A 27,726-nucleotide genomic window follows, 5' to 3' on the forward strand; every position below is an offset into this window, starting at 1 on the left:
GTCATGGGATCGAGCCCCACGTTGGGCTCCTTACTCAGTGGGGAGTCTGCTTCTCCCTCTCCCTCTGCCCCTCCCCTCACTTGTGCTCTTTTTCTCTCTCTCAAATAAATAAATAAAATCTTAAAAAGAAAAAAAGGAGGCATACCATTCCAGCAAGTCCTCAGAAGTGCAGCCTCATCCTGGTCAAAATCTCAGCAGAACCCCCCAGGAATTCTGGAAGGTTGGGTATCAAGTTGTAAAGTTCAAATACTAGCGCTCAAACAAAATGGCCCTTGAGCTCCAGGCTTTTTGCTTCTCTTCCTGGAATTCTTGGGCAATCTTCCCTTCACCCTAATTTGCTCTTTTCCTCCTGCTAAGGAGCAAAACGGACTGTTTGAAGGGCATCATTTTAGGCAGCCAAGAACCTCCTTCTTCCTACTCGCCTAAAAGAAGTATGCACATCCCATCAGTGAGACAGAGGCTTGGGGAAGCAACGCGCAAAGTAAAACTCCCCCCACACACTTGATTCTACTCAAAACTATAAGCTTTTATTGTATTTTACATATCATTCATCCAGGATGCGATGAATATGCAGTTGGCATCTTCTCGCTTGTGAAATGACACAGTGCGCATAAAGCCTCCTGCTGTGTGCTGGGCCTGGGGGAGCAGAGAAGAGCTGTCTGCAAGGCTGGAATGGGGCCCTGCCTGGGCACTGGCAGCGGCCTCATTTCTGAACCATCACACTTACTGGATGGAGTTAGATGGGTTGGGGTTGAGACTGACATTGAGCTTGGAATTTCAGTTTCTAATTTTACACTTTGGATTGTAAGACAGTTTGATTATTTTACAGTCTACTTTAAAATCAAAAGGTTGCCCACTCACTTTACCATCATTTTGAGTATGGGATTTGTTATTCACCATGCTGTATTTGCAAACAAACAAAGAGAAAGCAGGCTTCAGTATCACAGCTCAGGAAAAACTGGGAAGGTGGTTCTATTTCCCTGTCCGGCACAGTGTTCCCCAGAACCTGTTCCCACCCAGAGAACAAGGGCTTCGCCTCTCAAATGCAGAGGCGGCAGGGAGAGCTCTGGTCTCCAGCTGGAGGCTACAGCTGAATTCTTTCTCCTCCTGCTCTGTGTACACCTGACACCTTCCTTCCTCAGTGGGGAGACTATTGGCACTGAGTAGTTAAAAGGCTCACCAACAGCCATGTTTTGAGAAAGTGTTAAAAATAAAACAACAGGGGTGCCTGGGTGGCTCAGTGGGTTGGGGCCTCTGCCTTCGGCTCGGGTCGTGGTCCTGGGATTGGGCCCCGTGTCTGGCTCTCTGCTCAGCAGGGGGACCTGCTTCCCTCTCTCTCTGCCTGCTTGTGATCTCTGCCTGTCAGGTAAATAAATAAAATCTTTAAACAAAACAAAACAGAACAAACAAAATAAACGGGAGCTACTGACAGGGTTCAACCGAAGCTTGTTGCCTATTCTGCTAATGTCCACACCTTCCAGACTTCGGGAAGCTTCCCAATGTGTGTTTCAGCACCGGCACTGACGGAGCTGCCTTGCCCAAAGATTGTGACCCCAGATCCACAAAGACCAGTAAGAAATGAATTCTAAAGCTGTGAGAATAAAAGAGCCGAGCTTGCAAAGCCAATTAAATAATGTGACCCTCACCAGCATGCCGCTTGGAGCAGGGCAATGAGACACAGGTAGAAAGACACACCCTTAGGATGCACGGATTTGGTCAAGGCCACAGCTCATAAAAATAATGACCTGAAACTTTCCTATAGGAAGTTTAGCGAACACACCACTAGCAAGAAATGAGAGGGCTTCAGCGCCAGCAGCATGACCTGTCAGCCCTGAGCCAACATCCTCAAGAGAAAAGGTCCTTGTTCTTTCTGGGATCATGGATGCTGGGGAAAAGACTGCTCCCTACCCAGAGGCAGGGGAGATCAGCACAAAGCAGCTCAGGAAGTTCAGAGAGCTAGGAAATCAATCTGGGACAATTCAGGAGAAGCTCTGACACTTTAAACCAGTGTGAGGTAAGAATGAGGACAGGTTTAAAATTTGGACCCCAGGATCTCGCACATTACACCAAATATAGATGTCTGCTTCATAAGCTCTAATTCTTCCTCCTGTAACGGGGGGTACACAGGAGTCCTTCAGAAGCACAGTCAGGCTAAGGAGACATGGTGAGGCCAGAGGCAAGCTCTCCCTGTTCCAGATGTTGGCCACAGCATGCAACGAGTGCCTGGGGTGCCGAGTTGGAGCCCTACTAGCTCCCACAGAGGGTGGGAAAGGGCTTCCACCTCGGCCCCGTGGGCATCTGGGGGAAGAGACACAAGGGGCAGCGAGGGAGGAAGAGGGTACCCTTCTAGAAGCTGCCATGTTGAGCCTCAGATGGACAAGGTTCTCTTACAGTCAGAGTACCCCAAAACCAGCATGGGGATGGGGATAATGAGCAAATTCTGAGAGTTCATATATTAATGTCCTTCCAAATTAAAAAAAAATGGTTTTTTATTTTTACATTTCTAAAATCACAGAACTCCAGGTTGAATATTATCAGACACACGCATGCGCGCACCCACACACACACGCGCACACCCACACACACAAAATCTCTGATTTCTGGAGTTATCTCCCATACCCTCTCTCAAAATCTGGTGGAGTTATGCCTCAGGGAAATTTTCCAGTTCAATCCTACACACCCACTTGGGATAAATAGAAACACTGAATTACCCACAGTTCCAAAGTGCTCTGACAGGGTAACTTTTGCTGGGCTGGAATACAGTCAAGAAGAAAGCTGCATGTGGAGTTCTGGGTGTGGTTAAAATGTGAATTGGTATGCCTCCTGACCTGCAGGTTTTGCTCTCCTCCCTTCTCGCTGTTTTATTTTGTCTCTTCCTACCAGGATGGCAACAAAAACACACCTTCTATTCAGAATCCCACTGGAGAGTAGGTGGTTCAGATGAGCAGTCCTGTTACATATTAAGTTACTGGGCCTACAATTGAGAAATCTGAACTCTGAGGATGCAACTCAAAGTCAATATTATCTCAAGGTAAATAAACAAATTACTTAGCTGGCCCCTGAAATGCTTCGTTGTCTTAAAATCATAACCCCAACACGGGACTTTTGCCTTCTGCTGTATCCCCAAACAAAAATCAGGTAACCTGACATCCTCAAAATATTCAGATCATGCCTTCCTATTTCTCCCCTCGCGCTGAGAAATGGCTCTAGAGCCTGGAAGTTGTCACGTATGTGGTCTGGGTTACTCGGTGCTCAGGTAAACACTGCCACGTGCCTGACCTTGACTAACACAGACTGCCTCTCTAAGCACGATGGTAACTGGGAGGAGGCCCTCGCTCAGAGAAAGTACGCGGAAGGTAGAAGCCAGGATGAGGGGAGAGCTGAGGACAACGCTGCTAACACACTCACACGACATTGGAATAGGAGTACTGAAGCCACCAGTCTTCTGAAAATGTCACTATCGCCTTCGAAACCCATAAGCTTTTTTGTTCTAGTCAGGACATCGGGGCCAAGGGCAACATTCGCATATATTGCTCACTGATACATTCTTCTTAACAGAAGTGAAGCTATTTTAAGAATATGAAAAAGCTTTTCAAGACATCTGTTTTCAGGGACACACCAGAGTAACAAATACTTCTCAGGGCTGGTTTGTTCTAAAGTCTATCCCGAGAATGAGGGCAGCCAACTTTCATGAGGTACCAAGACAGGTTTCAGCAAAAATATTTTCACTTTCCTAAAGTTATATACCGTTTTTCAAGTCCAAATATATTATAAATATCTGATCCTTTTCCGTCAGCAAAGGAAACTTTTTTTTTTAGATGCCAACGTTGGTAATATTTGTGTAGAATGAAGGTAGAATTTTCGTTGTGTTGTTTTTTGTTTTTTTTTATAACACCAAACACAGATGAAATCAAACCGTCTGCAACTGTCCCGAAATTCACATCTTTCAAAGGTCCTTTCCTCCATTCACATGAATTCATCTGAATCATTGCCATCCTGTAGGGAACAAAAAAGTGCAACTGTAAAAGCCTTCAACATAAACTACTCAAATTTTAAAAATATCTTAAGTAACAAGCTTCCTGATATGTAACTGCAAAGTTCAGAAAATAAAAGTAAAAAGTAACATCATTAAGTTCATTCACCACTTCTCTACCTTAGAGTAGGAGTCGTTTAGACTAGCTGAATTTCTACGGTGTCATTATATGGCCCGAGTTACATAGCCACAAGTGACCAACAGTTTCTAAGTTATGAAGTAAAGGCCCACCCAACCTAGGATAAAAAGGAACAGGTGTGACGAAAACAAAATGGGATTGCTCCAACAACAGCAAATTATGAATCCAAAGAGAACCTGCCTCATATCCTTTGCCAACGATGCTGCCAATAGGCAAACACGTTTTTGGCCTAGACGCCATTATTCTGAGCCTCAAGGTTGTCACAAGATGGATTTTTTTTTTTAATATTTTATTTATTTGACAGAGAGAAATCACAACTAGGCAGAGAGGCAGGCAGAGAGAGAGGAGGAAGCAGGCTCCCCGCGGAGCAGAGAGCCCGATGTGGGGCTCGATCCCAGGACGCTGGGATCATGACCGAGCTGAAGGCAGAGGCTTTAACCCACTGAGCCACCCAGGCGCCCCGGATTTTTTTTTTTTTTTTTTAATAGGAAAAATGATTAGGAAGTCATGGGCTAGGTACTAAATTAGGTGGCCTGCCAAGTTTTTGATAAAAAAAACCTTATATGATGGTATACATTTGAAAGGCCCTTGTTTTATTGTGTGGCTTGCAGACATTATTGTGTGGCTTACAGACACGTCCTACAGACCAAGGACAAGAGTAGAGCCTGACTCCTTTCTGATCTGTTGCATACCCTGAGAAAACTGCCCTGGATGCCACCATTCACTAAGTATCTAAGTTTGGGACATTTACTTGAAAACATCACAAACTCAACATATCACTTGCTGCAGCTTCTCCTTCCCCTGGCCTGACACTTGAGCTGTGAGAGAAGGGGAGGGCTCAGGCTTCCAGGTGTATATGCTCTGCTCCCCTTTATTACCTCCTATTAAAGAAGGGCAAGGAAACAGGAAATACAGGCAGGAAACACTGATTTCTGAGGTCCGCTCTGATCTCTGGTTTCATTCAGTAGTTCTCTCTTGTGCTTCTCATCAATGAGCACAACAACCTGAGGCCATGGCAAAAAATTCCTTAAATAATTGTATGAAGAGCAAACTCATGTTGGCATTCTATGCATGAACCGGAACTGTGACTGCCTTAGTGTCCTATGCTGAAATCACAGCATTAGAGATGTTCAAAGAGTCACCATCTACCTTGGAAGGTCCATATTAGATCCCGAACACTGAGGTGGAAAAATGCTCTAAGATAATTTGGGTTGGTGACAATGAAAATGTGTCACTCCCAATAAAGGCTGTGAGTCAGATTTGGAGAGTGTCTGTCCCATGTGTCTGAGGATCTGTATTTGGGGATTGCAATAACTTTTAAATATACATCTGAGATCTAAGACTTTATTCGGACAATTTAATTTTTTTTAGAGAGAATGAGAGAAATGGTGTGTATGAATGAGGCGGGGGATGGGGAAGGCAGAGGGAGATGGGGGAGAGAGAATCCCAAGCAGGCTCCAGTGCAGAGTCAAACGTGGGTTCAATCCCACCACCCCAAGGTCGTGAGTGGAGCCAAAATCACGAGTCGGATGCTTGAACGAATGAATGACCCAGGTGCCCCTATTTGGCCAATTTTTATATTTAAGATTCCCTTTAAGAATCAATATGTTTTTCAATATAGCAAATAGATTTCCTGTCATTCACCTATAAAGTGATAAACAAACTGAATTGAAAGGAACTGTTTACTGATACCAAATTTAAAAGATTAGGAAGAAATTACAGATTGACAAGGATTATACTAAATAGGAGAGCAAGAGCTCAAAATTTAAAACCAACTTCAGAGTGGAGACTATTTTTTCCTGATGAATTTATATAAGCCACACGAAAACTCAAGTCCTATCTTACATAAACACAAAGCTTTAACTAAAGCTTTACGATCACGTGGCCAAACTGGATCACAAAAGGTCTGTATTCCTGCAAGAGGGTTACAAGGAGAATGGAAACCTCTTCTTCAACAGTACTGGGGGAAAGATCGAAGAGTCCTTCAGGCAGAATAAAAACACCCAGTGCAAAACTTCCCTGGAAACATGAATCTGATTGAAACCTGGAGCTCAGCTCAGGGACAGCGGAGCAAACAACAGACAGAGAGGAACGGCAGAGCAGTTTGGAGTCCTTTGGTCTATAAATTCGACTCGCTAATCCTGGAGCTTTTAACATCTGCCACTACTCAGATCATGTCTGTGTATATATGTTTATTTGCATATTTGCTTGTGTGTGACTATTAATTCCAGAATATCAAAAATTTAATAATCCACAATGATGGAAATGAAAATGCCTAAGATTAACATAATACAGGTGCCAGATTTCTGCTGGAAAGTAGTCTCTAAATCACAGAAAATTTTTAAGCAACAATAACCATAACAAAGACAGTGGACTGAGGGTATGTTAAAGACTTCTGTTTAACTGTTTAGCTGTTTTAAGAGTTCCAAGAAATCTAAGAGTAGTTTCCAGAAGGTATTAAATATATCTCATCATCATTAATACTGAAAGTCTGTGGGGAAAAAAGCAATTAAGGACTATATTGATGAGAAGCAACAATGACCATTTATATTCAGAGACTAAGAAACAACTTTCACATATATGCCCTTGTTTGAATTCTAGCGCAGACGCAGGAAGTCATTAGGTCTCTCTTCCACTGCTGATGAATACTCCCTCAGAAAGTTAAATAATTTTATTAGGCTCATCCACTTAGTAAATGACAGCTTAGGGCTCTAACCTTCAAGTTCAAGGCTGTATTTAATTACATAATGCTACTCTTGAATTTTTCAGGAATAAATTACAAAGCTACAGCTCTGACTCATAAAAGAACCCCATAAATTTAGTTCTCCACAAAGACAGGAATAAGAATATTGTTCTTACTCATTTTTAGAAGGACAGTGAGATATGAACAAGGTATAAAATACTACTAACAAACCCAACTGGTGAACTAAATATGGGGTTTGACTTGCTGACCTTTAAGGGAGCTTAAATTCTGTTAACTATTTCTAAGCATCAAAGGAAGTAGTGTTTAATATTATTTTCTGTGATGGTGGAAATGTTCTATTTCTGTGCTGTCCAATATGGTGACCACTAGCAACACGTGGCTAGTATGACCGAGAAACTGAGTTTTAAAGTACATTTTAATTAAGTTTATTATTTTTTTTATTTTGATTAAATTTATGGTAACATGTAACTAGTGCCTAGTATCCTGAACAATAAGATCTCAAGCATACATAGTTGACCCCTGAACAACATGGGTTTGAACCGCAAAGGTCTACTTCTACTCAAACCTTTTTCAATAAATACAGTTCAGGACCATAAAAGTATTTTCTTCTCCCTATCACTTTACGGTCTTGTCTTCTGGTTTACTTTATTGTGTGACTATGGTACATGATACATATGACATACAAAATATGTGTGTCAACTGACTACGTTATGGGTAAGGCTTCTGGTCAACAGTAGGATACCAGCAGTTAAGTTCTAGGGGAGTCAAAAGTTACATGCAGATTTTCAACTGTGTAGGGGGACTGGTGTCCCTAACCCCCTTACTGTTCAGGAGTCAACTGTATTTGTAAACTATAAAATATGCAACATAGCAAATATGTCCACGCAGTTTTCGATTTTCTGCAGCCTGGTAAGTGATAGCTAGATTTAGCTATCTCCAGCCACTTCCAAATAAATTTTGGGAACAGAGTAGTCATGGACAGTAAGTCCCTGACATAGTTCCAATAAAATCATTAGCTGCTGATGCTAAGAAAATTCTTTCAGTACTATAATCTGGATCTCCATTTCTCTTTATCTGAGGTCCTGAGGAACATGAAATCAACCAATGTTGTCACCTAGACTGCAGGAAAGATCTTGGGGTTAAGACTTTCATTTTCTTTTTTAATTGAAGGTGAGGATTTTGTTTTCAGATGTTAATATAGAAACCACAGTCACATTAATATAGAATGTTAACGAGGGCCCTTCTGCCTGCTACAACTAGGAAAGAGGGAAATGAGCAGGAAAGAGGGAAATGAGCAGGAAAGTTCCGAAACAGACCTGGACATCATAAAGAGCACAATGATCTCTTTCCGTGAGGTGACCTACTTAAAAACACATTGCCCTGCTTTCCCTCTTGCTCCAGGGAAGAGGGGCAATGCCCAATAGAATGCACCTGAGTTGCCAAGTCATGTCAAGCCATCAGCAACATGTGACTAGTACTGGCTAGTCACCCGATTATTAAAAATTCTTTATGAAGGCACAACACTGAAACAAATAACATGAACGTACCTGATTTGAAGACATATTCTCAACTTTCATTAGTGATGAATAGCTCCTAGAAGAAAACAACACATTTAAAATAAGGTCATCCAGGGGACGCCTGAGCAGCTCAGTCGATTAAGCGTTCTAACTCTTGATTTCGGCTCAGGTCATGATCTCAGGGTGGTGAGATCAAGCCTCGAGTCAGCTGGGTGTGGAGCCTGCTTATGATTCTCTCTCCCCCTCTCCCTCTGCCCCTCCCCACTTCTCTAAAAATAAAATAAAATACAATAGCACTATCCAGTCAGCGAGTATTTCATGACCATTTACCGTGTATCCCGCACTGCTGAGGGTCCTTCAGAGGAAAATATCAACCCTGACCTCAAGGAGATTGCAACAAAAAAAGGGTAGGGTTTTTCGAACAGTAAATAAGATGTGCACAGCACTTTATAATTTACAGAGTGCTTGCTCATACTCAGTTCATGTCACTTCCACACTAACTGTGAGATGGGTGGCGTTAGTCAGATGAGGAAACCCGTCTGGGGCCAAGAGCAGCCCAGACTCCTCACTGGGGCAGACTGCGAGGGCTGTGAGGGTGCAGGAACTCGGGAGGCGGTGCGTCCGAGTGGGCAGGGCAGGGCTGCTGAGAGGCACTCTTCTCACGTGAGGCAGAACCCAAAGCGAGCCCAAGCCATACAGGTGAGCGGTGGAGGTAGATCCAGAGATGGTAGGAGCAAAGGCAAAGAGATGGTTTTTATAATGACATTCTACGCCAATTCAAGTGGAGGCTGAGGACAAAGTAGTGGGAAAGTAGGCTGGATGTGTGGGGCCCAGTTATGTTGTCCTAACTGCATGAACACAACGTGATCAGCAAGAAGCCACAACACGAGACGGGAGCAGAGAGATGTACGAGAGTCGACAAGTATTTATTAAATATCCATGATGTGTAAAGCCCTGTGCTAAGCCTGGTGGAGGATGGGATGGGAAGAAAACAGAACCTGATGAATAAAACAAAGCCTAGCCCCAAAGAGTTTACTAGGAGAGGAGATATGACCTATTCAGCCATAAACAGGCAATAAGTTCAGTTAAAAATACACAAAGAGACAAAGGGAAAAAATACACAGAGACGAAAGGAAAAGGAAAGTGAGACCAGTGTTTTAAAAAGAGTAATCTGTAGCAGACAGAAGAGAGGGAGAACGGAAGTTAAGGCGAGATGAGAATAATAACAGTATTACAATTTACCAATTATCCAAGTTTCCAGCTTGGGTGATTTGAAGAAATTAATGCTACAGTTGAGAGAAATGGGCAAATGTTGCAAAGAAGGTGTGCTCGGTGTGGGGCATGTTGCATGTGAAGGGATGGTGAGACATCCAAGTAGAGAATACGCACTGTAGAATCGTAAAACTGAGAATGAGAGGGAAGGAGAACAGTCCTGGTCAGTGACGACCACCTGGGAGACCTCTGGAGAGAGTGGTCAGGTGAAGCTTGTTGGAGGAAGTGGTATCTCTAGGAAACAACAGGCAATATTGAGAAGCTGCATGAGCAGAGAGAGGCCCGCTGAGCATGAAGTGGGTACAGCAGGGAATCTCAATTCTGGCTGCATTTCAAAATCACCCAGTGAAGATGGGCATCCATGAGCTGTGTTTAAGAACCACTGGGTCTTGGGCGCCTGGGTGGCTCAGTGCGTTAAGGCCTCTGCCTTTGGCTCAGGTCATGATCTCAGGGTCCTGGGATCGAGCCCCACATTGGACTCTCTGCTTAGCAAGGAGCCTGCTTCCCCTCCTCTCTTTCTGCCTGTCTCTCTGCCTACTTGTGATCTCTATCTGTCAAATAAATAAATAAAATCTTTAAAAAAAAAAAAAAGAACCACTGGGTCTGAGAGCCCACTTCGATGAAAGCAACACACAGATTTACTCTTCATCAGGCCACACCTGTCCTCTGAGCTCCACCTCATTCATCCATCTGCCTATCTGACATTTTTTTGGATACCTCAAGGTATTTTCAGATTCATAGGTTCCTTCACAGCTCATGGTCCAAAATCAGTTTGGTTCTCCCCCAGTATCCCCCGGCCCAGAGAATGGCATTGCCATCCATTCTAGCTCACACCCCAGAAACCTAGGAGTCACTCTTTTCCCCTGCCCATCCCCTCCAGCCAATCTAGCTTCAAATCTTATAATTTTATCTACAAAATTACTTCTCCCCAGTCCATTTGTCCCTATCTTCACAACACCCCTGTATTCAAGCTACCATCATCTGTCGTGTGGCAATCTGCCATAGTTTCCTAACTGGCCTGGTCACCCCCACCTGGATCCCCTTCCCTTCAGGTCAGTAAAATGAGCTTTCCAGGGGTGCCTGGGTGGCTCAGTGGGTTAAAGCCTCTGCCTTCAGCTTGGGTCATGGTCCTGGGGTCCTGGGATCGAGCTCCGCGTCGGGCTCTCTGCTCAGCAGGGAGCCTACTCTCTCTCTCTGCCTGCCTCTCTGCCTACTTGTGATCTGTCTGTCAAATAAATAAATAAAATCTTAAAAAAAAAAAAAAATGAGCTTCCAAAACACAAACTTTATCATACAACCCCCTGCTTAAAAGTCTTGATGACCTCACAACTGTCTGATGAGGGATGAAGACAAACATGACCAACAGGCCCTGTGTGCACGGGCACTTCGATCCATGCATTCCCTCACTTCTGCGCTCCACACATCTGGGCCCGCCTTTCTGGCCCTGTGTTTTGCCTTGCTCCCTCCCATACAGTCTTTGCACACTAGTTCCCTCTGCTTAGAGCTCTCTTGCCACCCAATCCCCTTTGAACCAGCAAACATAGTTCTGATCTTAGCTCAAGTATCACTGTATCAGAGAAGCCAAATTCAGTTATTTATAAATCCATAATATATTAACCAATCACTCACTGCATAAGCAAAGCACCAGGTCACACATAAAGAGATACAAAGATGCGTATCAGTGCCTCCTTGAAGGAGCTTATCATTAAAATGAGAGCTATAGCACACAGGACATTATAGAAAGCAGCAGTGCTCATATGTGAGGGAGAAACAAAAGAAGGTACAATTAAAGCAGTCAATTCTACACTGGACTATATCATCTTTTAAATTAATGGTCTTTTTTTTTTTTTTTAAAGATTTTATTTATTTGACGGAGAGAGAGATCACAAGTAGGCAGAGAGGCAGGCAGAGAGAGAGAGAGAGGGAAGCAGGCTCCCTGCCAAGCAGAAAGCCTGATGCGGAACTCGATCCCAGGACCCTGAGATCATGACCTGAGCCGAAGGCAGTGGCTTAACCCACTGAGCCACCCAGGCGCCCTAAATTAATGGTCTTGCTGTTGCTTCCTCTACATGTTGCCACTAAACTCTTCCTACAGGTCTACTACTTCCTAATATCCTAGGACACCTATAATGGCTCCTTATCACTTACAACCTGAAATTCTGTACTATGCAAAACCTTTTAAAATCACTCTCTGATGTGCCTATTTTTTTTATTCTTTTATTTGCCTATATGACTTCAACTCTGGCCTAGCCAACCTGCTCCTTTCTTGTCTTACAGGCAGCACAGTGTGGAGCTCAGGACTCTAGACTTGAGTTAGAATTCCTTCTTTGCCACTTAACAGCTATAACTTTCCAAACATTGACCACCTTGCTAAAGTCATCTTTGTCCCCAAATCAAGTGCAGGTTACTATTCAAACTGATGATCCATTTATCTGTGACTAACCATTTTACCTGGGTCTTCTACTTGTCTAACTTTGAGTACCTGAGCCCTGGATTCAAATTCAACCGCTCAGACTCCCAGTTTTTAAACTGGGACTGTAGCCACAGTCCCTACCTTTTTCTTTTCTGATATGTTACTCAACTTATCCTCTATTAACTACCTTTCTCTATTTCTCTCTCTATTATTTCTTCTGGTTTCAATAACCACATGATAGAGCTTGACTTTGATGTTATAACACCACAAAGCCCAAATAAGTGAATACAAGGCTAAAACAGAGCCGGCGAGCTTTCATTTGCAGGCAACCATGCATTCCACTACAGAGCTGAAACAACACTACTAGGACACACCGAAGGGAGCCAGCAATGCTCTTCCCCAGCACCTGCCAATAGATGATGGTGTCTACTGGGAGACTCACAGGTAATCTGCCTAAAGGATTTCTCCAAATGCCTACTCTCTCAAACCAAATGTAGACTGAGTAGAAGCCATTCTGCTTCTCTCACTCTCAAGGTAACGTCTAAGACACTGACTACTCTGAAAGCCTGTGTTGAGTCTCTGCTCTCATCTCAGCTTGCTCAATGTATGGCTTACGGTGTAGCGGTCATGGAAAGGAAGGAACCTGTGAGGAGGCTTCTTCCTTACATCATAACCTACACAAAGATTCTCTAACCCCAAGCCCCATGAGCTTCTAGGCTCATGAGGCATGTGTCCAAGGAGCTAATGAGTAAGATGGGTAAATGAGAATATGCAAAGTCTAAGGAAGGGAAATTTTGCAAATGGTTTGAAGAAAATAAATGGTGAGCAGAGGGTGTTAATATAGTGCCCTCCCAACAACCCAAATATTGCTAAAACCTGTCCAAGAGGATGATCTTTATGTAGACCTATTAACATTATCAGACCGTTCCAGGTTCTGCATGATCAGTATAAGGAGTATAGGCTCATTGGCAAGAACAAGATGGAGTTCTGTCTCCAGGGGCTACCGCTCTTCACTGCAGAGCAGGAAGTCGTGCCTTCCACAGGGTGGGCTGGGCTTTGTTCACTGCTGAGCTGAGGGCTGGACAGATCCACACTAGAGCTCGAAGAACTTGGAGCTGTATAATGGCAATTCCACCCATTGCTTCTCCCAGTAGACATTAGAAAGGAGAAGCTTACTGCTATTCTTGTTCAACAAGTTGAGAAGAGAAAGGGGACAAGAATCTAAATGGTTTCAGACTTGGAGGGAAGTGGGCTATCTCTGGATATGAGGCTGTTGAGTATTTCTTTGCTGCAATCATCTGGAAGCACTGGGGAGAACTTCTGGGAGAAGAATATCCCTTGGTTTCTCTGCAGAATCCCCTGCAGACGCAGTCAGTTTCTCAGGCAATCGCAGCAACTAAAGTGGACATTCCCTACCAGATGGTCCAAATAAAAGAACCATCTGCCAGTGAAAGCTCATGAAATTTTCATTGTCAGACAGCCAAGGGAAGGATGGAAGGGGAATGTCAGACAGCCAAGGGAAAGACTTGAGGATGAGATGATTCTGTGGGCCCACAACTAGAGCTCCTGGGTAGAAGAGTCAAAGGTAGAAACTCAGATCATGGATAAAGCACTATAATGTATAAAAACAGATTCTAAAGCAGGTCAGAAGCTTAGAGCTTGTGGCTGGAACTTCACAGAAGCTGCAGGGCACAGCACGCAAACAGGCAGGGGCTTGGTCTGTCGCTGTGTTGGTTCCCCACACAGCAGCCCTGCCCCATATCCTCCCAGCCTCGGCAGTTTGGAAAAGTAAGTCACTGTGGTAGCACAGGTTTCACAGGAACAAATACATCAGTCGTTTTTCATCTTCTCAGAGCCACAATCATTCATTAAAAAAGAAAGCATGAGGGACAAAACTGTGTAGAAAAACATGGACTAGAAAAGTGATTTCCCCATTTTGTTCACTTACACTTTCCTTTTGATAAATACGGGCCAGAGCGATATATGATAAAAATCTGTGTCTGAGAAAACAAATGGAAAAATTACAGGTGACAAGGGACAGCTTAGAATATGGGACTGGTTAGATAAATTTGCTTTTGAGGCAAAAATTTCATTCAACAACAATGAGAATTTTTTTCCCCTCAACTTATGTATTTTATGGGTTGTTGATACTATAAAAGAAAATCTGGGAGATATGAACATTGTGTTTTAAACTAATAAAATCAAACATACAAAATCCCCTAAATTTTACTAGTACACAGCTTGATTTGAAACAAAAGTGATATACATTTCAAGATAAATTCCTGTAGCTAGAAATTTCTTGATTCATACGCAATACATTTTACTTCAACGCTGAATAGACTGATCAGAGGCAGAAGAGAGTGGTAATAGTGTGTTATGAGCTTGAGAATCAGAAAGACTAGCTATGTGACTTTGGGCAAGTTACTTAACTACTTGTCAGGCTCAATTTCCTTTTCTAGAAAATGCAAGTAATAACAACATTTGCCTCATATCCGTTATTGTTAGGGTTCAATGAGATAATGGAGCTAAACATAGTACAGCGTTTGGCAGATGACAAGGGTCCCAAAATGTTAGCTATTCTTTCTCAAGTTTTCACATAAATTAAGTGATATTATATTCCTAACATATTATGTTTCTAAACCAAATTGTTAGATTTAGAAAGGGTACCAGCAGGTGTGTTTTCAATCTTTTCCCCCCCTTCACATGAAAAACAAAAATGAATTAGCTGCTCTCAATCCCACATTGCTCAAAATCCCACACATTTTACTGTGCTGATCGAGCTGATAATTTTTCTTTCATTCATGACACAAAGCAGACTCCCAGTCTAAGTCAAATCCAATCTGTGCATTTGTTTGTCTCGTGTCAGCAGATTATATAACTCAGGATAACACTTCTGGAGTTCTCCATTTGAGTATTATGTTTTAATTGAAGCCACTTATCCCACTTTAGCAGAACCCCCAAAAGGAGCACATGTAGACAGATAACTAAGAAATACCAGTACTTGATCATTATACCTACGCCAGGACCCAATACTCTTTATAATCATCCAGCATATTGCAAGGAAACCGAGTCAGGACATGGCAAGACAGCTCATTTTGATCCTATACCTTCCGCAGAGGCACAGCAGTATCCTTTCTTCCCCCCTTTCTTTTTGGTATACTTAACACAAATGGTATCTATGGAGAACTGTGGGAAAATCTAGAAATCCTGTGAGTAGAAGCTGTAGGATTAAATTCCCTCTTTGACAAAGAAAACCCAGGAGTCTCTTTAAGTATAAACTATACATCAATTACAGATTCAGAGTGGTGGGCAGAATAATGATCCCACTTGTAGATGTTCACATCCCAATCCCCAGAACCTGCAAATATGTCACCTGGCATATTATCTGGCAAAAGGGGCTCTGCAGATGTGGTTGGGTTAAGGATCTTGGATGCAGAGGCTATGGATTGTCTGTGGGCCCAATGTCATCACACTGGTCCTCAATAGTAGAAAAGGCTGTGCTCAGAGACGGGGCTGTGACTGTGGATGCATGTTTCAGAGATGCCATGTGGCCGGCTTTGAAGATGGAGGAAGGGGCCACAAGCCACAGAATGTGGGTGGTCTCTAGGAGCTGGAAAAGGAAAACGAGTCTTCCCTAGAGCTCCAGAAAGGAACACAGCCCTGTTGAACCTTGGTATTAGCTCATTGAGAACCATGTTGGACTTCTAACATATGAATGGATGGAACTGTAAGATAAGAAATCTCTGTAATCTGAAGCCACTGAATTTGTGATTATTTGTTACAGGAGCCACAGAAAACTAATACAGTCCGTATTCTCATACACTAGAATTTTAGGACCCAAGCTATATTTTAACTACTCCTTATCATTTTATTTACTTATTTTTATTTGTTTACTTTTTAAAGATTTTATACCTTATTTTATTAGGTAGGCTCCACACCCAACATGGGGATTGAATTCAACGCCAAGATCAAGAGTCACATGCTCTACTAACTGAGCTAGCCAGGCGCCCCCTACTATTTATCATTTTAAAATGTAGTGCTTTGGAGTAGGCCTCATTACATTAATCACTTCCAACTTCCAGAATGTTTTTCTTTCTTAAAAAAAAAAAAGGGTTTTAAACAGATTTTTTTTTTTTTTTTTTTTTAAGATTTTATTTATTTATTTGACAGAGAGAGATACAAGTAGGCAGAGAGGCAGGCAGAGAGAGTGAGAGGGAAGCAGGCTCCCTGCCGAGCAGAGAGCCCGATGCGGGACTCGATCCCAGGACCCCGAGATCATGACCTGAGCCGAAGGCAGCGGCTTAAACCACTGAGCCACCCAGGCGCCCCTTAAACAGATTTTTTTTTTAAAGATTTTATTTGACGGAGAAAGATCACAAGTAGGCAGAGAGGTAGGCAGAGACAGAGAGGGAAGCAGGCTCCCTGCTGAGCAGAGAGCCCCACATGGGGCTTGACCCCAGGACCCCGAGACCATGACCTGAGCCGAAGGCAGTGGATTAACCCACTGAGCCATCCAGGCGCCCCTAAAAACAGATTTTAAGGATTATTAGCATTGGGGCACGTGGGTGGCTCCATGGGGTAAGTGTTTGCTTTCGGCTCAAGTCATGATCCCAAGGTCCAGTGATGCAGCCACATCTCAGGTTCCCTGCTCAGCTGGGATCTGTTTCTCCGTTTCCCCTCTGGCTCTCAACACCCTCATCCTACCACCCTTGCTTGTGCTCTCTCAAATAAACAAATAAAATCTTAAAAAAAAAAAAAAAAAAGAATTACTAGCATTGGTCTTCAGAGCTAAGACCATCTTATTCAAATACCACAGTGAGTCAATGTTAAACCCTTAATATAGCATCTTTTCTTTTTCTGAAGATGTTTACAAACAAAACTCTAAAGATAACCTATGACAGTTTAAGAATAAAATTAGCTCTTTTTATTTCACACACACTCATACCCTACCCCTATAAAAGGGAATCATTTGACTAATGCATCAGCATAACTGCCCTTTCCTAGGCTGTTTCAGGCCCTGAGTCTGTCATCTGCCCTGCCCTCCACTAGTCTAACCTTCCTATGGGCTGGTCCCTAATGAAAATCAGCGGCGATGAATCTCCTCGGTTAACACCAATACTGCAGCTCCGACATACCTAAGTTCGTCCATTTCCCGCTTCTTCTTCATCTCTTCCTTCTCTCTCCTTTTCATTTCCTGAATTTGCGCTTTTTTCTCATTCCTCTCTTCTCGGTCTCTGCATTCCTTCTCTGCTGCGAGGTCTGGGAACCGCTCCATTTTGGTCTTTTCTAATCTGTTTAGGATCTCATTCACTTTCTTCTCCACAGTCACAATTTTCACCTTTGAGGGAGATTGGGGGGGGGGGGGACAAAATGGAATCTTTATTGTAGGTTTCCCCCCCAGAACAGAGGCGACGTTTTCAAGGAGCCGAGCAACCCAGCTGACAGACATCATGTGGAGGAGCCTTCAACAACCAAGGCAGGAGCCGGCAAAGCCCAGACTCCACCCCGCCCCCCTCTGGCGGTGTGCGACACTTACATCCCTCTGCCTGTGAAAGCCTATCTGTCCCACGTCCATGTCCGCAGTTTTCTTCAGGTTAGACCACGGTGTATATACCACATTCACGTTGTTCATCTTGCAGCCTGCCAAGAGAGACTGTCTTCAACATGCAGGCCGGAGGATACTGAACAAGGTGCTCCCTCACCCACTGGCCAATTACCAAAGTCCAACAAAGGGAAAGGCAGCGCGAACGGCCATAGAGGGATTCAAACCACCAAATACTTTTTTCTTGAACGCACCCACAAGAGGCAAACGGGAAAGGTGACCAACATGACTCAAGCAGAACTATTATGAAGAAAAGCAGGGGTCTGTGGCTCAGCTTTAGGAACTTCTGAGACTCCCAAATACTGATGCGAAATTTAGGACACACATTTTTTAAAAAGAGAAACGGACCAAACAGGTTTCCCTCAGATTGCCAATGGAGTCCTTGATTCAGCAAAGGCTGAACATCGAGATAAAGCAAAAAACCACGGTCTGGGATTCAAGAGACCGGCATGTGCCCCTGGCACCAACACAAACTGGCTGTGTCCCCTAGAGAGCATGCCCATGGCTCCCGGAATCTCAGCTGAAACAGGACGCGACAGGACTAGCAGAGTTGTTTGTTTGTTTCTCTTCACAGTGGCCCCCCTCTTTTACCAAAGAAAACGTATCAAAGGAATAAAAGCAGAGATGCTCTGGATGAAAGGGGTGCCGGGTACCCCATACCCCACTCATTCCTCCTATCACCTCCACCTCACATTTCCCCTCTGCCCAGGACTGCTTCTCAGGCAGCTTGGTCACTGGTCTAGCACTCTTTAAGGCCCTCTTCAGTATATTACAGAGTTTATTAAGTCACCATATACAATGGAGAAAACTGGTGCCCAACTGCTTAAGTGATCAAAATTAACCTTATCAAAAATGGAGCAAAATAGTACCATGTGCCTCCTGACTGTAACACTCAAGATTTCACTTATGTGGTATTCCTGACTCAAGTGGAAGTATCAGACCAACACATATTACAGGATATCCTACAAGTGGTTTCCACTCAAAGGGTCAACATCTTGAAAGATAAAGAAGCGTCTTTAGAAGCAGGAAAAAATATACAGTGGAAAAAAGACAGTCTCTTCAATAAGTGGTGCTGGTAAAATTGGACAGCTATGTATAGAAGAATAAAACTCGACCATTCTCGTACACCATACACAAAGATAAACCTGAAATGGATAAAAGACCTCAGCGTGAGGCTGGAATCTATCAATATCCTAGAGGAGAAGATAGGCAGTAACCTCTTCAACAACAGCCACAGCAACTTCTTCCAAGATATGTCTCCAAAGACAAAGGAAACAAAAGCGAAAATGAACTTTTGGGACTTCATCAAGATCAAAGCTTCTGGGGGCACCTGGGTGGCTCAGTAGGTTAAAGCCTCTGCCTTCGGCTCGGGTCATGATCCCAGGGTCCTGGGATCGAGCCCCACATCGGGTTCTCTGCTCCGCAGGGAGCCTGCTTCCTCCTCTCTCTCTGCCTGCCTCTCTGCCTAGTTGTGATTTCTCTCTGTCAAATAAATAAAATATTAAAAAAAAAAAAAGATCAAAGCTTCTGCACAGCAAAGGAAACAGTCAACTAAACAATGAGGCAACCCACGGAATGGGAGAAGATATTCGCAAATGACAATACATTTGTATTGTCTGATATCCAAGGGCTGATACCCAAGATCTATAAAGAACTCCTCAAACTCAACACACTCAAAACAGATAATCACAACAAAAATGGGCAGAAGACATGAACAGACATTTCTCCAAAGAAGACATACAAATGGCTATCAGACACATGAAAAATGTTCAACATCGCTAGCCATCAGGGAGATTCAAATCAAAACCATATTGAGATACCACCTTACACCAGTTAGAAAGGCCAAAATCAACAATTCAGTAAACAAGTGTTGGAGAGGATGTGGAGAAAGGGGAACCCTTTTACACTGTTGGTGGGAATGCAAGTTGGTGTGTGTAGCCACTTTGGAAAACAGTGTGGAGATTTCTTTTTTTTTTTTAAAGATTTTTTATTTATTTATTTGACAGAGAGAGAGATCACAAGTAGACAGAGAGGCAGGCAGAGAGAGAGAGAGGGAAGCAGGCTTGCTGCTGAGCAGAAAGCCCGATGCGGGACTCGATCCCAGGACCCTGAGATCATGACCCGAGCCGAAGGCAGCGGCTCAACCCACTGAGCCACCCAGGCGCCCCCAGTGTGGAGATTTCTTAAGAAATTAAAAATAGAGCTTCCCTATGACCCTGCAATTGCACTACTGGCTATTTACCCCAAAGATACAGATATAGTGAAAAGAAGGGCCACCTGTACCCCAATGTTCATAGCAGCAATGGCCACAGTCGCCAAACTGTGGAAAGAACCAAGATGCCCTTCAATAGACAAATGGATAAAGAAGATATGGTCCATATATACAATGGAGTATTATGTCTCCATCAGAAAGGATGAATACCCAACTTTTGTACCAACATGGATAGGACTGGTAGAGATTATGCTGAGTGAAGTCAAAGAGAGAGTCAATTATCATATGGTTTCACTTACCTGTGGAGCATAAGGAATAACACGGAGGACATGGGGAGATGGAGAGAAGGGAGTTGGGGGAAACTGGAGGAGGAGATAAACCATGAGAGATTGTGGACTCTAAGAAACACTGAGGGTTTTGGGGGTAGGGTTGGGGGTTGGGTGAGCCTGGCGGTGGGTATTATGGAATGCACATATTATATGGAGCATGGCGTGCGGTACATAAACAATGAATTTTGGAACACTGAAATAAAATAAAATTAAATTAAATTAAAAAAATAAGTCTCGGGGTGCCTGGGTGGCTCAGTGGGTTGAGCCTCTGCCTTTGGCTCAGGTCATGATCCCAGGGTCCTGGGATTGAGCCCCACACTGGGCTCTCTGCTTAGTGGGGAGCCTGCTTCCCTCTCTCTCTCTCTGCCTGCCTCTCTACCTACTTGTGATCTCTGTCTGTCAAATAAATAAATAAAATCTTTAAAAAAAAAAAAGTTCTTTAAAAAAAATAAGTGTCTTCAGGTTAAAAGAGACTAGAGATATGATGAATAACTATAACATATGATCTTGGGTCAGGAAAAAAAATGCTATAAAGGGACAGTAGTGGGACAACTGCAAAACAACTGGGACTGTATATCAAATGACAGTATTCTATCCACATTAAATTTCCTCAATCCGGTTACAGTAATACAGTTACTTAAGACGATGTTCCTTAGGTCATGCTAAAGAGTTATGAAGTCTAGAATTTTTCCATCGAATGATTCAGCTAAAAAAACAAATAATTAGAACATTATATAGCAAAAGCAAATACATATGGAAAAATTATTGAATCTAAGTGAAAGGCATATAGGAGTTGTATTTTTTTGCAACATTTCTGTAGCTTTGGAACTTTTTTTTCAAAATGAAGATTTAAAAAGATCTCCATGTGCTATGGGAGATCTAAACATGGATCAGACAATGGGTCTTGCCTTCCAAGACTAAAGGAAGGCAGATAAGTACGTAAACCACTACTATGAAAAGCAGAACTCACCATGGCGTCTGGGTCGCTCAGTCGGTTAAGTGTCTCCCTTTGGCTCAGCTCATGATCTCAGGGTCCTGGGATTGAGCTCCGTGTCAGAATTCCTGACTTCCTGCTTATAAAGAAGTCTGCTTCTCTCCCTCTGCCTTCCCTGCAACAGACACCCCCTCCCCGGTCCCCACTCTCTCTCTAAAATAAATAAATCTAATTTAAAAAAAAAAAAAAAAGAAAGATAAGAAAAGCAGAACTCAACAAATGCTACTTGAAAGGTAGAGGTAAAGTGCTCCAAGAGGGCAGTGATCACCCACGCTGGAAGAAGGCAGAGGCTCCACTGGATCGGTTAATAGAGTTTAGTGGTTTAGACAGAAGACTTTCAGATCAGACTGACTTCAAATGCACCTGCTGCCACACTTCAGAGCTCTGAGGACTTGGGCAGGTTCCTTAACTCCCTTAAGCTCAGCTCCCTCATCTCTAGAATGAAAATAATAATGCATATCTCAGTAGAGTTGATAAATGAAATAATCTGTGAAGTTGGTTTTTTTTTAAAGATTATTTATTTATTTATTTGACAGAGAGAGATCACAAGTAGATAGAGAGGCAGGCAGAGAGAGAGGAAGGGAAGCAGGCTCCCTGCTGAGCAGAGAGCCCAATGCGGGACTCGATCCCAGGACCCTGAGACCATGACCTGAGCCGAAGGCAGCAGCTTAACCCACTAAGCCACCCAGGCGCCCCTAATCTGTGAAGTTTTTAGCACAGTGCCAGGCATGTAATTAACGCTCAAGGTTAGCTATTAGTACCATTACTACAACCACTGGGTGGACCTTGAACCTTAGCTTGCATCTAGACGTGATATGACTGACAAGGCAGATAAAACTGAGGAAAGAGAAGACAATATAAGCAGAGGTGTATGGGAAGAAAACAGCCAAGACATGCTTTGGCTGGAGGGTGAAATATGTGAAGGGAAAAGAAGTCTGTAGTCAGAGCAGAGACGCTTAACTTCCAGCTTCAGAAGTCTGGACTTAACTATGTAATTAAGGGGAGGCATGTCATAGAAAGTATCTAAGCTTTTAGAGAGTTTAATCTGGCAAAGGAGTCTACGAATAAACTGACCAGATTCCGTGATGACAAACAAGTTTAACTCAATTTCTTGGTTCCGAGAGCCAGAGGTGGTCAAGCAGGGGGTTGGGGGGCAGATATTTTAACCACACAGCAATGAAAATGCAGCAGCTCAGCATCCTCTGCTGTCAACTCCTGGGTGAGGTTCCTGAGCTCAGCTACTTGTTCTGCTAAGAGAGCTTTCATTGGGGAAAGCGGAAGTGGAAAGCAGCAGAAGGCAGTGTCAGAACTCTTCTGTCTTCTCTAAAACTAGTAAACTATAAAGAGATTAAGAAGAAAGAGGCCAGGGCCAGAATAAAGAGTCCAGAGATCCTTTAATAAAGTCACATCTCCTCGCCAGAGGCATGGAAAGGGGACAAGATCATGTGAAAGAGGCTGCAACACACAGGAGGATAATGATTGTTTTAATTTTATTACTTTTACTTTAATAACTGAAGCTCGTGACTGGAAATCTTAAGAACTCTGTTCTGCTCATAAAAATGGAATGTCCTAAGACTAACTGCAATTTAATGATTTATGGAGTTGAAAATCAGTGGCTCTATAAGACCAGACTTCTACTTTCTTTGGCTCAGTATCTGACTCAGTAAAACTGCCCAACTTAGATTCAGGAAACCCTGTCTAAGTGATGAGGAAAGGGTACACTGGCCAGCTCTTATCCTATAATCTCCAACCCTGGTACCTACTATCAGCTATGTGTCCGCCCTCTATCCAAACCATATTACTTTCCAACCCTCTAGATCATCTCACAACCTCACATCTCACCGCTCTAACTCTATGTCCTACACCCCAAAATCCAACCAACTAGCTCAACCATTCTTAGCAGACTATCATCTCCTGGCTTCCTTTTTAAGTCCCACTTCCTCCCCCAAAATTATCCTTCTTGACCTGTACCTACTACTGACTGATTAAATCTACTACTGACAGAACTAAACAAGAACCAAGCCCAGAATTACAGGCCTCCCCTAAAACAGGCCAATTGTTCTCAACCCTCTGTGCACATTACAATCTCCTGAAAAACACTGGAAAAATATGGATACTTATGGATCACCCCAGACCAACTAAATGAGATTCTCTAGGAGATAAAAAGATCAACAGACTTGATACCTTCACAATATACAGGGAGAAGAACGAATGAAAAAAGAGAAGGAAAGAGTAGGAAACAGGGATATAGAGGTTTGAGTTCTAGAATTTTAAGAACAAATGATGAAAAGAAAGACATCACACAGCATTAAAAAATAAAGCCTTGAGGGGCGCCTGGGTAGCTCAGTGGGTTAAAGCCTCTACCTTCAGCTCAGGTCATGATCTCAGGGTCCTGGGATCGAGCCCTGCATCAGGCTCTCTGCTCAGCGGGGAGCCTGCGTCCCCCTCTCTCTCTGCCTACTTGTGATCTCTCTCTGTCAAATAAATAAATAAAATCTTTAAAAAAAAAAAAAAAAGCCTTGAGACAATCTCTTGCTTAGTTATTAACCTAACCTCATTTCCAAAAGCTTTTTTTCTTTCTTTCTTTTTTTTTTTTTTTTTTAAAGATTTATTTGTGTGTGAGAGAGAGAAAGAGAGAGAGCGAGTCGCTAGTGTTAGGGCAATGGCAGATGGAAAGACTATCCAAACAGACTCCCACTGAATATGGAGTCCCACAAGGGACTCGATTTCAAGAGCCATGAGATCAGGACCTGGGCCAAAACCAAGAATCAGATGCTTAACTGATTTAAGCCACCCAGGCATCCCCAAAAGTCTTTCTACGAATGACACCAAGGATAGGTAGGTCTAGACAAGCTTCCAGGCAAGGTAAGGAGAACACGGTAGACAGAACTGAGAAAGGACCAGGAACGTGAGAGGGGTGGAGAGATTAGTTTTCAATTCTTAGACAGGTAGCAGAACTGCCACCTTAAAGAACAAAACAGGGGAAAGGTGTATTACAGATTATTCGTTTGACTCAAGCCGGAGTCACTGACATGTTTCTAAAATGTATTCAATTTCAGACTCAGACATTGGCATTAATTCTGAAAACACCTCTAGAAAAACTGACCTTGAATGCTATTGGCCTTCACAAGATGGGCACAGTCCATCAGGACTTCCTTTGGAATGTCTTCTATCTTCTCCCCCTGGAACATAAAAATAAACCAGATGGTTCACTACCTTGTGACTGATCAATACCAGAGCACTTAGAGGGCTTTAGTGCCTAACTAGGCACAATTAAAAGCAGAAGCCCTTCACCGTATCTCAGAACACTGAAAAATGAAGTCTATATTATGGGAATGTTTGAGAGAAGGCAGTACAAGTAATATGGAAAATAATACTTAATAAGTGGGGGAAAAGGGTATAAATGAAAACCACCAAAATACTAATTGGAATTACGTCTCAGGAACTTTCTCCTCTCTCTTGTTACTTTCTTCTCTTCATTCTAACTTCTGGAAACGTTGTAGGGAAATTGTGCCTATTTTTGATAATTGGAAGTCTTCTTTGCTGAGGTCCCTATGACCTTCCTCTCACAGAGAAATCTTATGCTCTTGGGTCTCAAACGTCATTTGAGATAGGTCATCCAACAGCCTTAATTAGGAACCCAGCTCTTGGGGTGTTCGATATAGCCACCCACCCTAATGGAAAAATAATATTGACTCATTTTTCTGTACAGATACTGTAACAAAGTCCAAGCTGAATAAGCAAAGCCATTCCAGAAGAACAAAAATATTTCTAAGGCAGAGCAAGCGGGAATCACCTCAGTATTGGCTCCAACTAGGCATGGGATTAAAGCAGCACTTCTGTATGGGAATGAAATGTTCTACCTAGCCAAATAACTTGAGATAGATTAAGTTGATTCCATGACGTTTCTGAATTTTGTTTTGTTTTGTTTTAAAGTGGGGATCACTCATATACATGAATTTTGACCAAAAAAATACATGATTTAAGTTTGCCACTACTTCAATGACATACCTCATGCTAAGCAATTCCCTGACCACTTAAAGAAAGGATTCTGAATTTAACATCTTGATAATACACTGTCATTACTAAGACTACCAACCATTACACCAGGCCATTAAATGGTGATAGTGATGCCTTCAGAAGCTTCTAAAATGCACAGAAGGACATTCTGTTCTAAATAAATTCAAATGAGAAGTAAAAAACAAAAGAGCTACCACTTTTTAAGTACCCACCATGTGCCAGGCACTAAGTAAACAGTCATATGAAATAGATAGCATTATCTTCACTTTAGCAATGATGAAAATGAACCTTAGCAAGATTAAGTAACTGGGCCAGGGTCCCGCAAATCTACGAAGTGACAGAGCTGAGAGACAGGCTCTCTCAGCTGAGACAGAGCTGAGACAGGCCTAAGGGTTGTAGCAACTGACCCCAGGGTACAGTGCTTTCAGAATTCTTGTGGAAACATAGGTTCTTGGTCCTCGATGTTAGGCTACATCCTGATATCCCTTCTTACTACCTGTGTCTGTCACTATGGCTGAAGCAATCTCATCTTTCTGTTGGCTACTTCTAATATAATATGAGCAGACTTAAAACAAACAATCTTTCAGCTTAGCATCATGCATAAAGTCAGAGTGAACTGACTGGAGAAGGCTGAGGTGCTCTCAATATGTAAATGTCAGAATTGTGACTGTGGGCTTTGTGCCATCTCTGTCAACGAGGTAAGAGACCTCTAGATAGGTGAGGGTTTTCTATAGGTTTCTGAAAGTCAAAGAAGGTGAGGAAAAAACACTGCTGAAAATCCATGATCTTCAAGGTCTGGGTTGAACTGAATTGAATTCAACAACCAAAAAGTTAACACATACAATGCTTAGCATGTGCTAGGCATTACTCTAACTGCTTCAGTCATTATTCTAACTGCTCAGCTAATCCTCACAACGGCCCAAGAGGACAGGCACTGTTAGCTCCTTTTACAGATGAGGAAATGGGCACAACAAGGTGATCTCCTCAAAGTCGCACAGCTAGAGCGCACGGCTCACCTCCAGCTGTCTGGGTCCCCAGCCACTTGGTCTGACTCTAGCTCCAACACTCACGTAGGACCTACTAAGTACAAAAGGCTATGCCATTTATTGCAGATCGACCAGGTAAACTTCCCCAAAGAGTATGTATTTTTATAGAACACATGACATGCTTCCAAAAGAAAATGAAATTAAACTTCTTCTCAAACAAGGAGTAACTGGTGGTAAATGAACTTGGGGCTACCACTATTATTTCCATTTCCTGACAAAGCAGAGTCTAAAGGAAAAAAATTTTAATCTGGACCAAAAGGAAACTTGGTAACACCATATTCTATTTACTCTAAAGTTAAAATAGTTCCAAAATGGCAAGAAGTTGCCAAGGAGAATCCTGACTTCTGTTCCAGCACAGAGTTCAATCTTCCTTTTTCCTTTACAACACAATTTTCAAAAACAAACAGTATAAATAAAGATGGGGCACAGTGTTTAACCTTGCTAATAAACTAGGAAGTGAATGTTATTATAATCATAATAAAATAGCATCTTATATTTATTAAAAAATTGTCAAAAGATTGCTACTGTTTTTAAGTTACAAAATCCCAGGAAGGATTTGGAAAACCTGTATATATCAGGTAGCATTTTAAACCACTGCAATTATTTTTAGAGGGCAATATCTTTTGGCTCGGTGATTCCATTTCTGAGAATCACTGTAAAAAACTTAATTCAAAAGAAAAACAGAAAGTGGTTCATTAAAAAAAAAATTTCTTGTTGGCAATTCATAATGCCAAAAACCATAAAGAACTCATGTTCTGACAAGAGAGGTTTTTTATTAATTGCGGCACAATATCTATCAACTCAAAGCATCCAATCAAAACAATAAATATGAAATACAGTAAGATGAAAAAGCTTATCAAACTGTCGTTTTAAAGAGTAATATAATTAACTAGGGGAACTAACAATTGTTGCATAATATAACAGGATGGAATGTAAACTGAGACAAAAAAATCTAAGTGCGTGGCATGACATCACTGAAAGGCCTTGGGTAAAAAACGGAGCAGCTTACAAATAACTTTGGAAAACAGTAGTTTGACTGGAAACTATACAGCAAAAAGATAAAAATAATTGCATATAAATACTGTACTTTATTTGATAAAGTTGTTTTGCATGGGGAGATACCTTAACAGATCTGAAACCACTTACACAAATAGTGGAGTTGAATAAGCAAATAGATGGTGGATCGTGGGAACCAGGCTTCTTGCTCTGGGAAGGAAGTAACAGAGAAGCAAGGAGAAAAGGCTAGAATGGCCTCTGTAATAACAGATTAGTCAGAGACATCCGTATGAGCTCATGTTTAGCTTAAAATAGTTAAAAATGGAGACACAGAAACAAAGGTTCATAGGAATTACTAACATGTGTTAGTATACACACATGTAGTTTCTAGCTCTGTAGCTGGCGTATACATACATGTAGTTCCCAGACCTCGGAGAGGGCCTAGAAGC

At 42.5% G+C, this 27,726-nt stretch overlaps 1 protein-coding gene across 1 annotated transcript in view; it reads right to left on the minus strand.

Annotated features, from left to right (window-relative positions):
• Positions 1-506: 506 nt before the first annotated feature.
• CCDC25 (coiled-coil domain containing 25) overlaps positions 507-27,726 on the minus strand; it is a 44,064-nt gene continuing 16,844 nt past the window's right edge. The window contains exons 5-9 of the mRNA XM_045997201.1: positions 24,322-24,397; positions 17,615-17,718; positions 17,214-17,416; positions 8,424-8,469; positions 507-3,996 (exon numbers count right to left, since the gene is read on the minus strand). Of these exons, the coding sequence (XP_045853157.1) occupies positions 3,967-3,996; positions 8,424-8,469; positions 17,214-17,416; positions 17,615-17,718; positions 24,322-24,397 (459 nt within the window). The 3' untranslated portion in view covers positions 507-3,966. The remainder of the gene's footprint in view (positions 3,997-8,423; positions 8,470-17,213; positions 17,417-17,614; positions 17,719-24,321; positions 24,398-27,726) is intronic.

The sequence above is a fragment of the Meles meles genome, chromosome 2 (assembly GCF_922984935.1).
Source record: "Meles meles chromosome 2, mMelMel3.1 paternal haplotype, whole genome shotgun sequence".
NCBI lineage: Eukaryota > Metazoa > Chordata > Mammalia > Carnivora > Mustelidae > Meles > Meles meles.